Consider the following 23,274-nt stretch of genomic DNA (forward strand, 5'->3'; position numbering starts at 1 on the left):
TTAGGCTACGCTAAAAATTTACTCGCATTTTTAAATTAATTTTTATCACGTTTCTTAAACTATAATAATTGTGTTATGATGTGGTTTATGATATAAGTATCATATTTCAAACAAAGAATACACAGACAGACACACAATGAAATACATCCCAACAGCCACTGGTCAATGTTTATGTTGCACATTGCTGTCGAGGTTGCCACCAGGCAAGGCCTTTTGGAAAATGTGACAACACTGCGTATAGCACGGTATACTTGTAATATACAAAATTAGAAAATGTTATATATATATATATATATATATATATATATATATATATATATATATATATATATATATATATATATATATATATATATATATATATATATATATATATATATATATATATTTGTGTGTGTGTGTGTGTGTGTGTGTGTGTGTGTGTGTGTGTGTGTGTGTTTGTGTTGTACTCAATAGGGATAATAGGCCATTAACGTTATTGGGCAAGAAAATTTTGGATAGTAAGGTTAATGGTCAGTTTAGGTTAATGTTACTGAGCAAACCATTAACGTTAATAGCCTATTATCTCTATTCAGCATTATATATATATATATATATATATATATATATATATATATATATATATATATATATATATATATATATATATATATATATATATATATATATATATATATATATATATATATATATACCAAATTGTGGAAATCATGCATTCTTATTCCTTTGTCCAATTCTGCAACAACAGACGACGTGCTTCATGCTCAAGAAAGGAACAAAGATGCCCCGGTGGCAATCCCTTGCACTACCCTTCACGGGGGACACGTGGATCGCCGTTTTGGTGATGGCTATATTCCTGGGCCCGATCTTCTTCGTTCTGTCTCGGCCCCACGTCACCAGGTGTGCAGGAAAAGCTTGAATGCGCATGACACGTTCCCTAATATTTCTTATGATAAAAAAAAAAAAAAATACTATACATTGTAAAATATGTCTATTTTGCAATTTCTGAGTTGCTATATTGTACGGTAGTTAGTTATTTCAGCTGCTACTACTGCTACTGATAATAATAATAATAATAATAATAATAATAATAATAATAATAATAATAATATTAATAATAATAATAATAATAATAATAATATTAATGATAATGATAATTAAAAAAATATATAATAATAATAGTAATGATTAATGTTATGAGTTTAGGAGGTTCTGTATGGCATGAATACACAAGATCAAATTTCAATGGGCACAAGGTACTTCAAATATTAGCAAAGAATATGTCCTTAGATTCAGCCTCCTTCTTATCGCCGCAATGTTCTATCTCTTGCTATCTTCTACCGCTATTTTCATGCTAATTGCTCTTCTGATCTTACTAACTGCATGGCTACCCTCCTCCCACGGCCTCGCTGCACAAAACTTTCTTCTCTCTTTTATCCCTATTCTGTCCACCTCTTTAATGCTAGAGTTAAGCAGTTAACCAATCATTCACCCCCTCTTCTGGTAAACTCTGAAACTCCCGGCCTGATTCTGTATTTCCTCTTTCTTATGATCTGAACTCTTTCAAGAGGGAGGTTTCAAGACACTTATCCATCAATTTTCAGTGGTTTTCTTGATGGGACTAGCACCTCAGTGCGATTTGTTTTTCCACTTTTTTTGTTTCCCTTTGCCAATGACCCTCTTACATAAAACAAAAATATTTATGTTGCGTGATTTCATAATATTTACTATTCTACGAAAAAAAAAAAAATGTATTATTGCTATTACTAACTCCTGCATAGAAAAAAAAAGTAAGATATTATCTACAGCTTTGGTGGATGGTATGCATAATTACTGATGTGACTTAATACAACAAGTGTTTCCTACCCATACCTATTACACATCCCACACCTCCTTCTGCGCTTAAATATTATGTAAAGTGCAGGTGTCGGTATTTAGTACTGTATTATGATCGTGTTCGTGTAAAGATGATTAACATTTTTTTCTGTTCCCTATTTTATTTATATATTTATTTATTTTATTTAACTACTATCTAACTTAGCTTTCCTTAACATTCAATAAGCGACGAAAAGCTCAGCGGACAGTCCCTGGCATTCATGAACCTTTACACTTTTGGGGTTCATCTGAAAGTTGCTCAAACTCGGCTTCCAGTTCGCGTCAGTCTCCAGGTACTTATCGCACCTCCACGTTTGCACACATTGAAGTCATATATGGCTAATGTAAAAATAAATTCTAGGTGGGCATATGTGAGAAAGAAAACATTTTAATGAACTCAGCAATTTTTGAAATCACGTAATTTTTTATTTATTTATTTTTAGATTTAATTACTAGTAAACTTTCCCTAAATTGGTAATGAATAACGTTTCTAAAATAAATAAACATTATATATATATATATATATATATATATATATATATATATATATATATATATATATATATATATATATATATATATATATATATATATATATATATATATATATATATATATACACACACACGAGAAGAAATTAATAAAATAAAATAAACCATCTATATATTCAGTTTATTTATTCGTCTGCAGATATTTGTGGGCATCATGTGGGTGTATGTGATAATAGTCTTGGAAGCGTATTGTGCAAAACTGGTGTCCTTCCTTACTGTGGAAAGAATCCCCCCTGGTGTTAACACATTTGATGAACTCCACCGGTCTTCTCTTCCCATTTATGGTAATACGCCTTTCTATAAGGACAATCTGGCTCTCTCTCAAAATCTACATGCAAGAGTAAGTACATGTAGATTTTATCCTACTATGTACATGACTTAGATGTGTGTGTGTGTGTGTGTGTGTGTGTGTGTGTGTGTGTGTGTTTGTTTGTTTGTAAGAGGGGCTCTGGTCAAGAGCGAAAAAAAAAAAAAAGTTAGGGGGCAGGGGGAGGAGAAACATTAAAAGAACCAATCCCCAAAGAAGTCAGTCTAAAAAGCATATCTAAAATTGCATGAAGTGTTCCCGACACCTCCGCTTTTAAAAGACTAACTTATTGGGAGGGCGATATACTGTGCAGGCAAGGGGTTTCATAGTTTATCAATAAAAGAGATGGAATATAAGTAAAAGTAGCAAGCCTTTAAAGTTTTATTCTTGTGTTAACAAAATAAATAAATAAATAATGTGTTCCATCTTAGTCTTGCATAAAATGGTTGGTGTAATAGATGGTAAATTAGTAAAAAATATTAAAAAAAGACAAGCGATGCAGGTGACTACGGTTAAAACACAGGATTTAGAATGGTTGGCAGCCGACAATGATAAGTGCATTTCGGGGAAGGGAAGGGGAAGGTAATGAAGCGACAGGTAAGGACGATGATATTGGTGGTGATAAAGATGGTGATTATCAGTTAATGTAATACTCAAATATATATATATATATATATATATATATATATATATATATATATATATATATATATATATATATATATATATATATATATATATATATATATATATATATATATATATATATATATATATATATATATATATATATATATATATATTATAATTTCATATCGGTAAACATTTTGACTTTTTTTTATGTAAGGGGCTCTGGCCTAAGATTACTAAAAGTGTAGGGGAAAAAATGCCCATTTAGATGCTAGTCCCTAAAGAAAAGAGCCAAAGAGATTATCCAGAATTGTACAAGTGTATGCAGCCGTACTGTAAATCAAACCTACAACCTTCCCCTTCTCCCTTCTCTAACACGGGGATCCCCATCCGCTCGGTACGATAGATCCACTCGCTGGGGGATAAATTCAGGGACAACATAATTATATTATACACCTGAAAAAAAAAAAAAAACATCATAATTAAAGCATTTAACACATATTTGTGTTACATGATTATGCAGTTTATAACAATAGATTTAGTGATTGAGCGAACAATAAATATTTTAGTATGATTATGTACATAATGTAATATGGATAGAACACCATCTCTCCTCTATTAAACCTCATTTTCTTTTCCTCACCGAAACACAGATGTCCGAGGCAACTTTTGTTAGACCCTTCACTGCTCCCTCTTACGTTATCTATCCACATTTTTTTTTTCTAAAACTGGATGCCGCGTCTTTGTGCACAACGACATAACTTGTTCTCATGCCCACGTTCTTGAATCTTTCGAACTGTCTTCCATTTGGCTACGACCGCAGAGTCACTTTCAAACTAAATTTATCTGAGTTGTGTGCCTCCTAAATCCTCTGATTAGAAAAAAAAAAATGACGATTAAACTTTCAAAATATCCTGAGCCTATTCTCTTTTGCAGAGATCTTTACCTTTCCTCTTCCTTCACTGATCCATCTTAAACAATGATATTTTCCATGATCGAGAATAACTAATGCAAAACCTTACTCGTGTTTCTGATAAGTCTTCAGCAATAATGGTTTGACAACCGTGCCAGCAGCTGGACCACCTGATTGGAACATGTTCCCTGCAGCACCCCAGTTTCAACCCTCCCTCGTTCCCATTCATATCAGCCACTCCCTAATAATCTGTGTGAATGAATAGGAATGAGGGAGGGAGGATTGAAACTGGGATGCGGCGGTGGCGCATATACCATTTTGATGATTCAGCTGCTCGCACGGTCGTCGCATCATTATTGTTAAAAACTGACCATTTTGGAGATATACCTAACATTCTTGACCTTTTCCTAACCTCATTTTTTTTTTTTTTTTCTGCTTATGCTGTCACTGTCTTTTCCATAAGGCTCCTCCGAACACAACCACTTATCAGCATCTTGTCTTTCGCTCCAGTTCCTCCTCAAGATCATCCAAAACAGAGGGACCTCTAGCATTTTGCCTCTGTTAATTAGGGTAGACCTGAGGAGGTATTATCTTGATTTTCCACGAAATGACTACTGCTTCCTTGTCACGGACCCATCTCTGTGTGCTGAGCGTATAACATAGGTGATACTGTATGGCATGAAGGCATACATTCCTCACTCTTCCTCTAACTCTAAACCTTGCAAATTTTGGTTCAACTCAGTTTTCTTGTGTTATATATGGTAGAAAGGCGTCCCACAGACGGTACTTGAGCCTTCCATTATCTGAATCTCATGCATTTAATATTTATGCCTCGAATCACGCCAAATCTGTTGTTTGACTAGCCAAAATCTCTTTTATTAATAGAGACTAAAAATCTTTCTAGATCTAACCCCTCTCGTCACTTTTCATACTTCGCCAAAAATATATTTAAAAATTTTGCTTCTTCATCTTTCCCTCCTTTACTACAACTTGATGGCACCACTATCATAACATCTATTTCTATGGCTGAAATCTTCGGTCACATTTTTTGCCAAAACTATTATCTTGGATAATGCGGAATTTTTCCTCCCTCTCCTTCAGCCTCCGACTATTTCATGCCATCCATCAAGATCTTTCACAGTGATGTTTCCCATGCTCTAGCTGTCTTTAACCCTCGGAAAGCTTACTGACTTGGTGTGGTCCCTCCTGTTTTTCTCTAAAACTATGCCTTTTATATATATATATATATATATATATATATATATATATATATATATATATATATATATATATATATATATATATATATATATATATATATACTTTTTTTATGTTGAGGTGCACCGGCCAGGGGCAAGAAAACTGTAATAAAAAAAAAAAAAGCCCACTGAGGTGCCGGTCCCCAAAGTGTCAAAGGCAGTAGTCAAATATTGCAGGATAAGTATCTTGAAACCTTCCTCTTGAAAGAGTTCAATTCATAAATCGGTAGAAATGCAGATGCAGATAGGGAGTTCAAGAGTTTACCAGAGAAAGGGATGAATGTTTGAGAATACCGGTTAACTCTTGAATTAGAAAAGTGGGCAGAGGAAGGGTGAAAGAAAGAAGAAAGTCTTGTGCAGCGAGGCTGCGGAAGGAGAGGAGGCTTGCAGTTAGTAAGATCAGAATAACACATAGCATGAAAGTAGCGGTAGAAGATAGCAAGAGATGCAACATTACAGCGATGAGAAAGAGGCTAAAGACTGTCAGTTAGAGGAGTTCATAAGATGAAGAGCTTTTGATTCCACCCCGTCTAAAAGAGCGGTAGGAGTGAAACCGCACCTGTCTAATTCACATGTATGGAAAAGATCTTATGGTTAGCATGCAAGAGTCCGAGGGATTTGGGGTGGTGGGCAGTAGTGCCACCTGTTGAAATAAAAGAGGGAAAGATGAAGAGGCAAATTTATTAGAAATATCTTTTGGCAAGATACCAGAAGTCACGAAGGGAGTTAGATATAGAAAGCTTTTAACATTTCCTATTCATGAAGGGGACAGACTTGGCATGATTCCAGGCAGAAAGATAAACTGCATGAGATTCAGGTGATGGATGGAAAGATAAAATACCTTTAGTGGGTCATCTCTCTGACATGTATAGCACGAGAACAGGCCAAGTTAAACCAATGTATCATCTCAGACACGGAAACAGTAGTCATTCCAAGGAAAAATCTGAATACCTCCTCAAGTCCTATTTAGTAGAAGTAAAACGCCAGAGGCACCTCCCCTTTCGGGGATCCTGAAAATAAATTTAAGCAACAAGACAGGATATATATATATATATATATATATATATATATATATATATATATATATATATATATATATATATATATATATATATATATTTTTTTTTTTTTTTTTTTTTTTTATGCAGGAAGGATACTGGCCAAGGGCAACAAAAATCTAATAAAAAAAAAATGCCCACTGAAATGCCAGTCCCATAAAAGGGTCAAAGCAGTGGTCAAAAATTGGTGGATAAGTGTCTCGAAACCTCCCTCTTGAAGGAATTCAAGTCATAGGAAGGTGGAAATGCAGAAGAAGGCAGGGAGTTCCAGAGTTTGCCAGAGAAAGGGATGAATGATTGAGAATACTGGTTAACTCTTGCATTAGAGAGGTGGACAGAATAGGGGTGAGAGAAAGAAGAAAGTCTTGTGCAGCGAGGCCGCGGAAGGAGGGGAGGCATGCAGTTAGCAAGATCAGAAGAGCAGTTGGCATGAAAATAGCGGTAGAAGACAGCTAGATATGCAACATTGCGGCGGTGAGAGAGGGGCTGAAGACAGTCAGTTAGAGGAGAGGAGTTGATAAGACGAAAAGCTTTTGATTCCACCCTGTCTAGAAGAGTAGTATGAGTGAAACCCCCCCAGACATGTGAAGCATACTCCATACATGGACGGATAAGGCCCTTGTACAGAGTTAGCAGCTGGGGGGGGGTGAGAAAAACTGGCGGAGACGTCTCAGAACACCTAACTTCATAGAAGCTGTTTTAGCTAGAGATGAGATGTGAAGTTTCCAGTTCAGATTATAAGTAAAGGACAGACCGAGGATGCTCAGTGTAGAAGAGGGGGACAGTTGAGTGTCATTAAAGAAGAGGGGATAGTTGTCTGGAAGATTGTGTCGAGTTGATAGATGGAGGAATTGAGTTTTTGAGGCATTGAACAATACCAAGTTTGCTCTGCCCCAATCAGAAATTTTAGAAAGATCAGAAGTCAGGCGTTCTGTGGCTTCCCTGCGTGATATGTTTACCTCCTGAAGGGTTGGACGTCTATGAAAAGACGTGGAAAAGTGCAAGGTGGTATCATCAGCATAGGAGTGGATAGGACAAGAAGTTTGGTTTAGAAGATCATTAATGAATAATAAGAAGAGAGTGGGTGACAGGACAGAACCCTGAGGAACACCACTGTTAATAGATTTAGGAGAAGAACAGTGACCGTCTACCACAGCAGCAATAGAACGGTCAGAAAGGAAACTTGAGATGAAGTTGCAGAGAGAAGGATAGAAACCGTAGGAGGGTAGTTTTGAAATCAAAGCTTTGTGCCAGACTCTATCAAAGGCTTTTGATATGTCCAAGGCAACAGCAAAAGTTTCACCAAAGTCTCTAAAAGAGGATGACCAAGACTCAGTAAGGAAAGCCAGAAGATCACCAGTAGAGCGGCCTTGACGGAACCCATACTGGCGATCAGATAGAAGGTTGTGAAGTGATAGATGTTTAAGAATCTTCCTGTTGAGGATAGATTCAAAAACTTTAGATAAGCAGGAAATTAAAGCAATAGGACGGTAGTTTGAGGGATTAGAGCGGTCACCCTTTTTAGGAACAGGTTGAATGTAGGCAAACTTCCAGCAAGAAGGAAAGGTAGATGTTGACAGACAGAGCTGAAAGAGTTTGACTAGGCAAGGTGCAAGCACGGAGGCACAGTTTCGGAGAACAATAGGAGGGACCCCATCAGGTCCATAAGCTTTCCGAGGGTTTAGACCAGCGAGGGCATGGAAAACATCATTACGAAGAATTTTAATACGTGGCATGAAGTAGTCAGAGGGTGGAGGAGAGGGAGGAACAAGCCCAGAATCGTCCAAGGTAGAGTTTTTAGCAAAGGTTTGAGCAAAGAGTTCAGCTTTAGAAATAGATGTGATAGCAGTGGTGCCATCTGGTTGAAGTAGAGGAGGGAAAGAAGAAGAAGCAAAGTTATTGGAGATATTTTTGGCTAGATGCCAGAAATCACGAGGGGAGTTAGATCTTGAAAGGTTTTGACATTTTCTGTTAATGAAGGAGTTTTTGGCTAGTGAGGTTATGATTAGAACATAAGAACATAAGAAATAAGGGAAGCTGCAAGAAGCGACCAGGCTTACAAGTGGCGGTCCCTGTATGAAATATACCTACCTATTTCCATCTATTATCCCCATCCATAAACCTGTCTAATCTTCTCTTAATGTTCCCTAATGTCCTAGCACTAACAACGTGATTACTGAGTCCATTCCACTCATCTACCACTCTATTTTAGAACCTTTTTTTTTCCTATCTCCTTCCTAAACCTAAATTTTTCAAGCTTGAACCCGTTATTTCTTGTTCTACCCTGGTTGCTGATCCTAAGAATTTTGCTTACATCCTCCTTGTTATAACCCTTATACCACTTAAAGACTTCTATCAAGTCCCCTCTTAACTTACGTCTCTCTAAAGAATGTAAATTTAACAGCTTCAATCTTGCCTCGTAAGGAATACTCCTCATCCTCTGTATCCTTTTAGTCATTCTCCTTTGTACTGATTCTAATAGACCTATATCTTTCCTGTAATGTGGGGACCAGAACTGCACAGCGTAGTCTAGATGAGGTGTGACCAGCGCCAAGTATAACTTTAATATTACTTCCGGCCTTCTACTTTTAACACTCCTAAAAATGAATCCTAGTACCCTATTTGCCCTGTTTCTGGCGTCTATGCATTGTTTTCCTAGACGGAATTTAGAGCTAACTATAACTCCTAAATCTTTCTCGTACCCTGTACCTACCAGACTTTGGTTGTTTAATGTGTACCTACTGTGTGGGTTTCCTCTTCATACACTAAGTACTTTGCATTTATTGATATGAAATTGCATTTGCCATCTGTCCGTCCATTCATTCATTCTATCTAAATCTGCCTACAAGGCGATGGCATCCGATTCTGACCTAATTAATCTACCTATCTTTGTGTCATCCGCAAATTTACTAACATCACTACTAATACCAGTATCAAGTCATTGATATATATTAGAAATAACTATGTCCCCAATACTGATCCCTGTGGCACCCCACTAATTGTATGACCCCACTCGGATTTCGAGCTGTTTATTACAACTCTTTGTCGCCTGATGCTAAGCCATGACCCTATCCAGCCTAACACCTTGCCATCTATCCCGCGTGCCCTAACCTTTCTCAGGAGCCTTTGATGGGGTACCATGTCAAATCTGCCTGCAAGGCAATAGCATCCGATTCTGACCTAATTAATCTATCTATCTTTGTGTCATCCTCAAATTTACTAACATCACTACTAATTCCACTATATATATATATATATATATATATATATATATATATATATATATATATATATATATATATATATATATATATATATATATATATATATATATATATATATATATATATATATATATATATATATATATATATATATATATATATATATATATATATATATATATATATATATATATATATATATATATATATATATATATATATATATATATATATATATATATATATATATATATATATATATATATATATATATATATATATATATATATATATATATATATATATATATACACTAATTCCACTGATATATATTAGAAATAACAATGGGCCTAATACTGATCCCTGCGACACCCCACTAATTACATGACCCCACTCGGATTTCGAGCCGTTTATTACAACTCTTTGTCGCCTGTCGCTAAGCCATGACCCTATCCAGCCTAACACCTTCCCATCTATCTCGTGTGCCCTAACCTTTCTCAGGAGCCTTTGATGAGGTACCTTGTCAAATGCTTTACTAAAGTCCAGATATAAGATATCATAATTATCTCCATTATCTATTGCCTCGTACACTTTACTGTAAAAACTTAACAAGTTAGTCAGGCAAGACTTATGTTTGTCTAAATGTTCCCTAATGTTCCTCGCTATTATTGACTCTAATATTTTACCTACAACTGAAGTTAAGCTGACAGGTCTATAGTTAGACGCTAAAGTTTTATCTCCTTTCTTAAAGATGGGTACTACATTAGCCTGCCTTCACATTACTGGTTCCTCACCTGACTCAAGTGATTTCCTAAAAACAGAAACTAACGGCTCACTAATAATCTCTTTGCATTCATTAAGTACTCTGGGATACATTTCATCTGTTCCTGGTGTCTTGAATTTTTTTTTAGCCTATCTATCTCCTGTTCCACTATCTCCCTAGTTATGGAAATATCCGTCAGCTTCTCATTCTCATCTACTCTAAACACCCGTTCACTATCTGGCATATCCTGCATGTTTTCCTGGGTGAAGACAGTTAAAAAATACTTATTCAGAATTTTACTAATCTCCTCCCCAGAACTAACCAGCTCCCCATCTGCTGCCCTTAATGGACCTATAGTATCCTTATTCTTCGTCCTGTATACCTGATGAAATCCCTTGGGGTCCGTCTTCGCCTGGCTGGCTACCTTTAATTCATAGTTGTCCTTAGCTTTCCTCGTTAACTTCCTGACTGCTCTAACTATTTCATTATATTGTGTCCTTAAAACTTCTTCACCTGGCCTTAATCTCTTATATATACTTCTCTTACGCCCTATATAATGTTTTAACCTGGCAGTCATCCATTTAGGGTAATTTTTATGTGATCTTATTGCCCTATATGGGATATTTGCTAACTGACCTGTATGATCTTTACGAAATACTTACACAATTCATCTACATTTACCTCACCTAATCCCCTCATCTCGGCCCCTACCATCCTCTCCACTCCCTCATCTACCCGCCTTGATCTCTCCTCTCTCATTTCAGCATGACCTGACATTCCAACATACTCACACCTATCTCCCCATCCCTCTCTCTTCCGCCCCTTCGGGACACATATTCCCTCCTCTTGTCCTACACCCTCACGCCTCACCTCACCTCTCTCATCCTGCCTTATCTCTCTGAACTCCGTCCCGGACCTGACCCCACCCTGCATCCGTTGCCAGTCCACTCCTTGGAGGTACCTTTTTAATTTTTCAAAATCTGCTCTCCTAAAGTCAGGTATTTTACTAGTGTTTTTGCTTCTAAAAGTTTCTTCCCATTCTAAATTGTACCTAATTTCACTATGATCACTGTTATCTAGCTGTCCTCCAACCTCTACCTGCGTGACTGCTTCCTGCCTGTTAGTAAGAATTAAATCTAGAATATTATTCCCCTTTGTAGGTTCTACGACTACCTGTTTTAAAAAATTATCCTAAATTACCTTAAGAAATTCCTCTGCTTCCTTGTTACCCACCATCAGACTCCAGTCGATATTCCTAAAATTAAAATCTTCTACCACACATACCTAACTGTACCTGTCTGCTCTATTTATTTCCTGCCACAGTGAGGTGTTAATTTCCTTTGTACTGGTCGGTGGTCTGTACACTATTCCCAGTACTACTGACTGTGATCCTTCCTGAATATCTACCCATATCGACTCTGCTTTGTTATCTGTTCTAATTCTACTGTTAATACAACATTGTAATGTGTCCCTAGCGTATATCGCAACACCTCCTCTTCTCATGTTTTCCCTATTTTTTTTTAGACCAATGTATAACCATCTATCTTAAACTCCGGATTAAATACTTTTCCTAACCAAGTTTCAGTTAAAGCAATTATATAAAATTTCTCTACACACGCTATTCCTCTAAGCAAGTCTATTTTATTCAGAATACTTCTACAGTTTGTGTAGTAAACACTTAAGCTATTTCTCACCTTCCCTGAGCTAGCTACCTTTCTAGATTTAACTAACTGAAGGAGCACAACTGAGAAGACAGTTACAGCATAAGCAGAAATATTGAGGTAAGAGAAACGTCAAGAATGTTAGGCGTATCTCCAAGACGGTCAGGAATATGAGTAGAATGTTGCACTAATTGCTCTAGGTCGTGGATGACAGCAAAGTTAAAGGCTAGTTCACCAGGTTGGTCAGTGAAGGTAAATGAAAACTAAAGCTAGTGGTGAGCATTGATGTCTCCGAGAATGTTGATCTCCGCGAAGGGCAAGAGAATCTGGATGTGGTCTACTTTGGAGTATATATATATATATATATATATATATATATATATATATATATATATATATATATATATATATATATATATATAATTTACTATATAGTCAGAGGAGTTAGGTGAGACGTACACAATAAGATCTCCGAGAAAGGAAAGAGAAGCTGGATGTGCTCTACTTTGGAAGTTAAATAGTCAAATTATTTGAATTTTTACCTTCCAAAGTAAAGCACATCCAGATTCTCTTTCCTTTTGCGGAGACCTTATTGTATAGCTCTCACCTAACTCCTCTGACTGTATAATAAATTTTATTATATAGTCAGAGGAGTTAGATGAGAGGTTTTCAACAGAGATAAATTTAGTATGAAATCGTAGACATATGATAGAAAATTCTGAAGATTCAAGACCATAGGCACAAGAACAATTTAGATCGTTCAGCACATAGACGCAACCTACAGTTTTAAATTGAAAATGAGGTTAGAAAAAGTAGGAGGGAATAAAGAAGGGACTAATAATATCAGTTGCGTCAGACACCCCATAAATATGAACCCTCGTATGTACGAGTATGTCGGGTTTTCATTCATAACGCTCTTTTAGACTGTGGAATCAAAAGTTTTTTTTTTTTTTTGTCTTATCAACTCCTCTGCTCTAACTGACTGTCTTCAGCCTCTCTTTCATCGTTTCAATGTTGCATCTCTTGTTATCTTCTACCCCTATTTTCACGGAAATGGTTCTTTTAATCTTGATAACTGGATGTTTCCCCTCCTGCGCCACCCTGTACTTTTTTTTTTTGCATTTTCATCTCTATTCTGGCCACCTCTCTAACGCAAGAATTAACCAGTCCTTTCAAACATTCATTCCCTTTTCTGGTAAACTCTGCAACTCCTTGCCTGCTTCTGTATTTTCTCCTTCCTATGACTTGAACTTTTCATGAGAATGTTTCAAGTCACTTTTCTTTCAGTTTTAAACGATTGTTTCTGAGCTTTGTTTGGGAGCTGGAGCTTCAGTGGGCCATGCCCATGACTTGTGCCCGTCTTGCATAAAAAAAAAAAAAAGTAAATTTACCAGTAGCTCAATTATATTTTACTTTTTACTTGGCAGAAACTGGCAGCTCAGTACAGTGTAATGATGGACTTCGAGGAGGTTTACAAGCATCTGATAGCTGGGCGGGGCGCGTACATGGCCTCGCGTAACAACCTCATCTACACAATATCACTGTATTCCAAGAGCGGCATACCTACCCTCAGACTGATGAAGGTTCTATGACGTACACGTTACTGTCCTTTCATAACATCATGGGAGCGTCTGTCAGTGGCTGATATCAGTTAGAAAATAAATAAATAAGTGAATATATATATATATATATATATATATATATATATATATATATATATATATATATATATATATATATATATATATAAAGTCCCACAGCCCCAAAAGTACCAGAAACCGCCAAATTAACCAATACTCAGTGAAATTGTTAATGTTTTTTTTTTTTTATTTACTTTTTTTCTATATAATATTCAAAGCAAAATTTGTCATGGGGATTTCAGTGCCTAATTAGACCCCGGCTAACTAACTAGGAAAGAGGCTACCAAGTCAACAATAAGATGAACAACCACAACAACAACAAAAATAATAAAAAAAAATAAAGTAAAAAATAAAACAAAAGAAGTAAATAATTAAATTAAATAAAACCAGTCAGGTTACTCCATGAATAGTGGTAGCTGCCTTAAACATTAACTTTAAACAAAAAGTTGAATAGCAAGATCTTAAACAATCAAAAACATAAGAAAAAAAAAACATCCCAAAACAAATAAAAAAGGTCCCCGTCTCCCTTCATGACACTTTTATGTAATTGTGTATATATATTTTATTTACCTAGATATTTGTTGATTAATTTACATAAATCATCATCAATTTTTTTCTTTTTTCTTTTTTTTCTACCTCTGGTCTGGAGCACTCTCAAGTCTAAAACTTGAAGCCTAATCTGACTTATAGTTGCCACATTGATACATTGAATATTTATTTAAGCAGACTTTTTTTTTTAATATTGTATTCATTGTACTGTCAGTAACATTTTGTGCCACTTGCAAACTTCAGAATATTTCTAACTTTGACAAACATATCGTTATTATGTTATCACTTATCATGGGTTATAATTTATTATACTGTCGTTTAACGTGACACTACATATATCTAAAAGGAAAATATTATATATTAGTATATTAAAATCTATTAACTTCGTTCTTTTGAAAGTGTACGTATTTGATAATAAGAGTAGTCACAGCCTATGTGAAACCCGTTAACCATTGCAAAGGAATATGGTTCCTTCACATTTTCTTTCTTTCGGTTGCACCCGCTAGGGGTCACACACAGTGGATCAGCGTTTTCCGCCGCGCTCAGACTTGTGCTTTTCTCTGTCACACCCATCACAATCATATTTTCTATCACATCTTTAAACCTTAAAGTCTCCTTATCTTTCTCCATCACTTTTCTTCCTACGTATGCGGTGTTATGGGCACATTCCCTCCGATCTGTATATTAAACCTAAGCCAGTAAGTCACTTAAGCACTGCAAAAATCGTGAGAGACAAGATAAATTCTATCACCAATGCCATGTTTATTTATTTATTCACGTATTTATTAACGTATTTACATTTTTTAGAACTGAGTCCAGCGCAATTGGAAATACTTAAAAAAAAAAAAAGCTTGTGTAGTAGAAATTCTTGTGTCTTTGTTTTTGTCAATGTATTACTATTTTTTCCGTTTTTTTTTCTTTCCGCTCATCTATTTTTATCAGTTTATTTGTGTTATTGTTTTTCCCTTCAATACCATTTACTTTGCGATATAAGTTTCCCCTTTTTCAGGAGTGCTTCCAGCCATACAGCACGGCCTTAGGGGTACAGAGTAACTCTCCACTCAAACGAAGTCTGAACCGAGCCGTGACCTGGATCGCGGAGTCCGGCATGCCATACCAATGGGTGCGAGAGACGCTTATGATTGTTCGGAAGGTATACAGGCAGGGTGACTCTTTGTTTATCAGAGTAAACAACTTATTTCCTTGTAAACATTTCACTTACGACGTTTAAATAGGACAAAAATGGAGAGAGAGAGAGAGAGAGAGAGAGAGAGAGAGAGAGAGAGAGAGAGAGAGAGAGAGAGAGAGAGAGAGAGAGAGAGAGAGAGCGGTATGAGTGGAACCACCCATACATGTGAAGCATAATCAGCACATGGACGGATAAGAACCCTGTACATAATTAGCAGCTGGGTGGGTGAGAAAAACTGGCGGAGACGACTCAGAACACCTAACTTCATAGAAGCTATTTTGGCCAGATATGATTTATGACGTTTCCAGTTTAGATTATAAGTAAAGGACAGAACGAGGATGTTCAGTGTAGAAGAGGGGGACAGTTGAATATCACTGAAGAAAAGAGAATAGTTATCTGGAATATTGTGTCGAGATACAGATGGAGGAATTGAGACATTGTACAATATTAAGTTTGCTCTGCCTCAATCAAAAGTTTTAAAGAGATCAGAAGTCACGCGTTCTGTGGCTTCCCTGCCTGAACTGTTTACTTCCTGAAGGGCTGGACGTCTACGAAAAGACGTGGAAAAGTGCTGGGTGGTATAATCAGCGTAGGAATGTTTAGGACAAGAAGTTTGGTTTAGAAGGTCTTTGATGAATAATAGGGAGAGAGTGGGTGGTAGGACAAAACCCTGAGGAACACCACTGTTAATTGATTTAGGAGAACAATGGCCGTCTACCACAAAAGCAATAAAACGGTCAAAAAGGAAAGTTGAGATAAGGTTGTAGAAAGTAGGATAATAAGAGCGTAGGGAATCAAAGCTTTGTGCCAGACTCTTTCAAGTTTTTGATATGTCTAAGACAACAGAAAAATTTTCACCAAAATCCCTTAAAGAAGGATGACTAAAACTTAGTGAGGAAAGCCAGAACACCAACCAGTAGAGTGGCCTCGACGGAACCCATACTGGCGATCAGATAGAAGGTTATGGAGTGATAGATGTTTAAGAATCTTCCTGTTGACGATATATTAAAAAAAATAATTGAAAGGCTGGATATTAAAGCAATAAAACGTTAATTTAAACGATTAGAACGGTCACTTTTCTTTTTTATAAGGGTAATGGGCTGATTGTTTGCAAACCTCCACCAAAAGGAAAGGTAGATGTTGATAGACGGAGCTGGAAGAGTCTGACTAGGCAAGGTGTAAGGACAGAAGAACTGCTTCGGAGAACAATAGGAAGAACCCCATCAGATCCATAAGCCTGTCGAGGGTTAAGGCCAGCGAGGAAATGGAAAACATCACTACGAAGGATGTTAATAAGTAGCATGAAAGTAGTCAGAACGTGTAGGAGTGGAAGAAACAAACCGTGAACCATTCAAGGTGGAGTTTTTAGCAAAAATCTGAGCGAAGAGTTCAGCTTTAGAAGTAGATGAGATGGCAGTGGTGCCATCAGGTTGAAATAAAGGAGGGAAAGATGAAAAAAACAAAGCTATTGGAGATGTTTTTTGGCTAGGTGCCAGAAATCACGAAGGGAGCTTGATCTTAAATGATTTTAACACTTTCTATTAATGAAGGAGTTTTTGAGTAGTTAGAGAACAGACTTGGCATGGTTCCAAGGAAGAATACAAAGTGCATAAGATTCTCGTGATGGAAGGCTTAATTACCTTTTGTGGGCTACCTCTCTATCATGTATAGCATGAGAACAAGGTTTGTTAAACCAAGATTTGGAAGGTTTAGGTCGAGATATAAGAGGAATGTACACCTCCATGCCAGACACTATCACCTCTGTTATGCGCTGAATACACAGAGATGGGTCTCTGACACGGAAGCAGTAGTCATTCCAAGAAATATCAGAATTGTACCTTCCCAGGTCCCTCCAATTAGCAGAGGCAAAACGCGAAAGGCACCTCTCATTTAAAGGAACCTAAGGAGGGATTGGAGCGATAGGTCAAGACACAGGTATTAGGCTGTGATCATAGGAGTCCAACGGAGAAGATAGAGTGACATCATAAGCGGAACGATTACAGGTTAGAAAAAGATCAACAATGTTGGACTATCTCCAAGACAGTCAGGAATACGAGTAGAGTGTTGTACCACTTGCTCTAGGTCATGGAGGATTGCAAAGATAAAGGTTAGTTCACGAGGGTGGTCAGAGAGGAAGCCTAAAGCTGGTGGTGAAGAATGAAATCTCCAAGATTGGAGATCTCCACAAAGGGAAGAGGGTCAGAATGTGCTTTACTTTGGAAGTTAAGTAGTCGAAATGTCTTCTAGTCGGAGCAGTTAGGCGAGAGGTATGCATCACGGATAAATTTAGTTTCAGTTACCTTGCACCCGTAGCCAAATGGTGGAAAATTTAGAATATTCAAGAGCGTGGTCACAAGAGTAGGGTAAGTCATTGTGCATATAGACGCAATATCCAGTTTTGGATTGAAAATGAGGATAGAGTAAGTAGAAGGGAGCTGAAAAGGGGTTACTGTCTGCTGCCTCAAACACATGTGTTTCAGTGAGGAAAAGAAGATGAGGTGTAGTAGAGAAGAGGTGGTGTTCAATAGATTGAAAATTAGATCTAAGGCTGTGAATGTTGCAGAAGTTAATGAGGGAAAAGTTGAAGGGGGTTTCAAGACACTTAGGGTCGATACCAGAGTAGCAGTCTCTACTGGGGACATTCGCGCTCCCCTCCCCAGAAGGGAACTCCGAGCCTGGTGTAGGAATCGCCATATTTAATTTATAAATTTGAGTGTAGTGTGTGTGTGTGTAATAATAATAAACGGTTTATTCTTTAGGCAGTCAACAAACTGAAAATGTACATTGGGGGTGGGGAAATACTTGACATTAATCCTAAAGGTAAGTCAAATCTAGAAGGGACTATTGATTGATGGCTCGCACCATGGTGGGAACCGCACCGAGTCTGTACCGGTCCGTACAGGGCGCCTTTAGGGGCGTTATCCTATTGTGGTGTCTGGTGGCACGGGTAGGGCGAGGCGCGTCAGGCGGCAGCATGTTTCTGTGTGTGTGTGTGTGTGTGTGTGTGTGTGTGTGTGTGTGTGTGTGTGTGTGTAGTTAGGTTCATGTAGTTTTGTGTGAGAGAAGAGAGTTGTCTTTAGAGGCAGCATGTAACTATAAACATCTGTACCAAATATGTTTCTTTTCTCAATCATTACTCATGTTTATTTTGTCCTTTCTACCCTAACATATTCCACGGACAACAAGGCAATAATGATAATAATGTCAATAAAACCATACTGATATTGATAAATATAAAATATAATATATAAATATAAAACACAGTACATTAATTTCTGAAGAGCTCCTGGAAGGGTGTATAAACTTGAAACACGTTGGGAACTGATAAAATTTAAACCGCAGTGGTAGGACTTTTGCTCAAGCACATGGAGTAAGATTTGGTGCTCTGTTATCACTCATTACTTTCGTTTTCTTGCTCCATTCTTATTGTAACATATTCCGCAGACAACACCAATATTAATTTACCAATATAATTCCATACAAATGTTAATTCCTGCCGAAATTGTTCCCGGGAGCAATTCTGACGGGGCGAGCGGTTTGTCACGGCAGCGGTATTTAAAAGTTCAGCGATGAAAGATATAATCATAAAAGTAATATCATCTGGCGGTGCAAAACATACGGTCATACGCCGGGAAAACAAGCAAATATAAGTAGTTATATATATATATATATATATATATATATATATATATATATATATATATATATATATATATATATATATATATATATATATATATATATATTTTTTTTTTTAATTAAGTAACCAATAATATGGCAGATATATTTTTCCCTGTGAAGTAATTCACTAAAGAACTTTCATGAGATATATTTACCTGAGACAATACGGACTGGTGTGATTAGAGCATGATTTAATATATTATTAGGTAGATAAAAGCAAACATGTGTAAATAATTCTAAATTGAGAGAGAGAGAGAGAGAGAGAGAGAGAGAGAGAGAGAGAGAGAGAGAGAGAGAGAGAGAGAGAGAGAGAGAGAGAAAGTGCATACATGGAAAATGTAAACCTTTTCACATTCGTTTCTCCAGGACAGGAGGGCAACATCCAACGACACCATAGACATCATTGCTACTGAGAGTGGAAGCCGTGTCTCTTTCACCCTGGAACACCTGCAAGGTGTGTTCATCATGTTTGGAGTCGGTTGCGGCCTGTCGTTTCTTGTGTTCCTTACTGAGATCCCCTTTTAGCACCTGCCCCTTTCGCTTTCCATCCCGTACCTATATCGAACACTCTCTACCGTTATTACGAAATACTTGTGAATAAAGCTTTTGGTATTATTTATATAGTTTATGGATGAGGGAAAATTATTGCAATGATCAGTGATTCAAAACTTAGTTTCTCCACTTTTTTTTTTTTAAGCTAAATAAAACAATAATGTCTCATTATTCGTTGACTTTTCTCTTTGAACATTCTTGGATTGTCCACAACAAGATGTTAAATTTCAATTATGGTAAGATCAGGTGGCGTTCTCTGCAATGATTTTCATCTCTGGTATATAGTTTGCGTATGTATGGCATTTCCTTTTTCTGCTAAATTTCTTATCCTCGGAGGCGATCCCTGGTGGTCACAATGAAACGCATACTTTCTTATTGTGATCGTTGGGTTATGAAATAAAATTCTACTAAGACCAATAGTGTCATTTTCATTCTTCCAAATTTACTCCACTCTCTCGCATTCTGATATTTTAAGTCAGGCAATTAACTTTATTTATTTTTTTTATTTCTTGGTGCAAGTTTTAGATCACAAATTGGCTTTCGAGAATGGTGTTAGAAAATCGGTCATTAAGTTTTTTTTTTTTTTATGATGAAAACATTATACATTTTTTTTCTGTACATCTCTGAGGACAATCAATGTAGATTATTCTGTCTGATACATAACTATTGTATCTTGGAAAATAATTAATTTTTACTTGTTTATTATAATTTTTGTTCACTGTCAGCAACAAAGGACAACCTCACAGCACATTACCGGTACAGTAGGTTTCAGTGATCATCTAGTTTTAAATAATCAAGTGCGCGCCCTATTTTTACTGCCAGATATACAGTGCATTTACTCCCAGCCACGGCAACAACACAGACTTCACTGGATCCCTCCAACCTAGCATAACCTAATCAAAATGATGAAAAGCTTTTGATTCCACCCTGTGTAGAAGAGCAGTATGAGTGGAACCACCCCAGACATGTGAAGCATACTCCATACATGGACGGATAAGACCCTTGTACAGAGTTAGCAGCTAAGGGGGTGAGAAAAACTGGCGGAGACGTCTCAGAACACCTAACTTCATAAAAGCTGTTTTAGCTAGAGATGAGATGTGAAGCTTCCAGTTCAGATTATAAGTAAAGGACAGACCGAGGATGTTCAGTGTAGAAGAGGGGGACAGTTGAGTGTCATTGAAGAAGAGGGGATAGTTGTCTGGAAGGTTGTGTCGAGTTGATAGATGGAGGAATTGAGTTTTTGAGGCATTGAACAATACCAAGTTTGCTCTGCCCCAATCAGAAATTTTAGAAAGATCAGAAGTCAGGCGTTCTGTGGCTTCCCTGCGTGATATGTTTACCTCCTGAAGGGTTGGACGTCTATGAAAAGACGTGGAAAAGTGCAGGGTGGTATCATAAGCGTAGGAGTGGATAGGACAAGAAGTTTGGTTTAGAAGATCATTAATGAATAATAAGAAGAGAGTGGGTGACAGGACAGAACCCTGAGGAACACCACTGTTAATAGATTTAGGAGAAGAACAGTGACCGTCTACCACAGCAGCAATAGAACGGTCAGAAAGGAAACTTGAAATGAAGTTACAGAGAGAAGGATAGAAACCGTAGGAGGGTAGTTTGGAAATCAAAGCTTTGTGCCAGACTCTATCAAAAGCTTTTGATATGTCCAAGGCAACAGCAAATGTTTCACCAAAATCTCTACAAGAGGATGACCAAGACTCAGTAAGGAAAGCCAGATCACCAGTAGAGCGGCCTTGACGGAACCCATACTGGCAATCAGATAGAAGGTTGTGAAGTGATACATGTTTAAGAATCTTCCTGTTGAGGATAGATTCAAAAACTTTAGATAGGCAGGAAATTAAAGCAATAGGACGGTAGTTTGAGGGATTAGAACGGTCACCCTTTTTAGGAACAGGTTGAATGTAGGCAAACTTCCAGCAAGAAGGAAAGGTATATGTTGACAGACAGAGCTGAAAGAGTTTGACTAGGCAAGGTGCAAGCACGGAGGCACAGTTTCGGAGAACAATAGGAGGGACCCCATCAGGTCCATAAGCCTTCCTAGGGTTTAGGCCAGCGAGGGCATGCAGAACATCATTGCGAAGAATTTTAATAGGTGGCATGAAGTAGGCAGAGGGTGGAGGAGAGGGAGGAACAAGCCCAGAATCGTCCAAGGTAGAGTTTTTAGCAAATGTTTGAGCAAAGAGTTGAAGTAGAGGAGGGAAAGAAGAAGAGGCAAAGTTATTGGAGATATTTTTGGCTAGATGCCAGAAATCACGAGGGGAGTTAGATCTTGAAAGGTTTTGACATTTTCTGTTAATGAAGGAGTTTTTGGCTGGTTGGAGAACAGACTTGGCATGGTTCCGGGCAGAAATAAAAAGTGCATGATATTCTGGTGATGGAAGGCTTAAGTACCTTTTCTGGGCCACCTCTCTATCATGTATAGCACGAGAACAAGCTGTGTTAAACCAAGGTTTAGAAGGTTTAGGACGAGAAAAAGAGTGAGGAATGTATGCTTCCATGCCAGACACTATCACCTCTGTTATGCGCTCAGTACACAAGGACGGGTCTCTGACACGGAAGCAGTAGTCATTCCAAGGAAAATCAGCAAAATACCTCCTTAGGTCCCCCCAACTAGCAGAGGCAAAACGCCTGAGGCACCTTTGCTTAGGGGGATCCTGAGGAGGGATTGGAGTGATAGGACAAGATAAAGATATGAGATTGTGATCGGAGGAGCCCAACGCAGAAAAAAGGGTGACAGCATAAGCAGAAGGATTAGAGGTCAGGAAAAGGTCAAGAATGTTGGGCGTATCTCCAAGACGGTCAGAAATACGAGTAAGGTTTTGCACCAATTGCTCTAGGTCATGGAGGATAGCAAAGATGTAGGCTAGTTCACCAGGATGATCAGTGTGAAGGGAGATGAAAGCCAAAGCTGGTGGTGAACATTGAAATCTCCAAGAATGGAGATCTCTGCAAAAGGGAAGAGGGTCAGAATGTGCTCCACTTTGGAAGTTAAGTAGTCAAAGAATTTCTTATAGTCAGAGGAGTTAGGAGAGAGGTATACAGCACAGATAAATTTAGTATGAGAGTGACTCTGTAGTCATAGCCAGATGGTGGAAAACTCGGAAGATTCAAGAGCGTGGGCACGAGAGCAGGTTAAGTCATTGCGCACATAAACGCAGCATCCAGCTTTGGAACGAAAATGAGGATAGAGAAAGTAGGAGGGAACAGAAAAGGGACTACTGTCAGTTGCCTCAGACACCTGAGTTTCAGTGAGGAAAAGAAGATGAGGTTTAGAAGAGGAGAGGTGGTGTTCTACAGATTGAAAATTAGATCTTAGACCGCGAATGTTGCAGAAGTTAATGAAGAAGAAGTTGAGGGGGTTGTCAAGACACTTAGGGTCGTCGACAGAAAGGCAGTCCGACCTGGGG

At 37.5% G+C, this 23,274-nt stretch overlaps 1 protein-coding gene across 1 annotated transcript in view; it reads left to right on the forward strand.

Moving 5' to 3' along the window:
• Positions 1-20,260, forward strand: part of LOC135092856 (ionotropic receptor 21a-like) — a 158,385-nt gene extending 138,125 nt beyond the window's left edge. The window contains exons 8-13 of the mRNA XM_063991603.1: positions 749-900; positions 2,063-2,168; positions 2,566-2,766; positions 13,669-13,824; positions 15,440-15,583; positions 19,667-20,260. Coding sequence (XP_063847673.1) covers positions 749-900; positions 2,063-2,168; positions 2,566-2,766; positions 13,669-13,824; positions 15,440-15,583; positions 19,667-19,825 — 918 coding nt within the window. The 3' untranslated portion in view covers positions 19,826-20,260. The remainder of the gene's footprint in view (positions 1-748; positions 901-2,062; positions 2,169-2,565; positions 2,767-13,668; positions 13,825-15,439; positions 15,584-19,666) is intronic.
• Positions 20,261-23,274: the final 3,014 nt, after the last annotated feature.

Source organism: Scylla paramamosain, chromosome 41 (genome assembly GCF_035594125.1).
Source record: "Scylla paramamosain isolate STU-SP2022 chromosome 41, ASM3559412v1, whole genome shotgun sequence".
Lineage (NCBI taxonomy): Eukaryota > Metazoa > Arthropoda > Malacostraca > Decapoda > Portunidae > Scylla > Scylla paramamosain.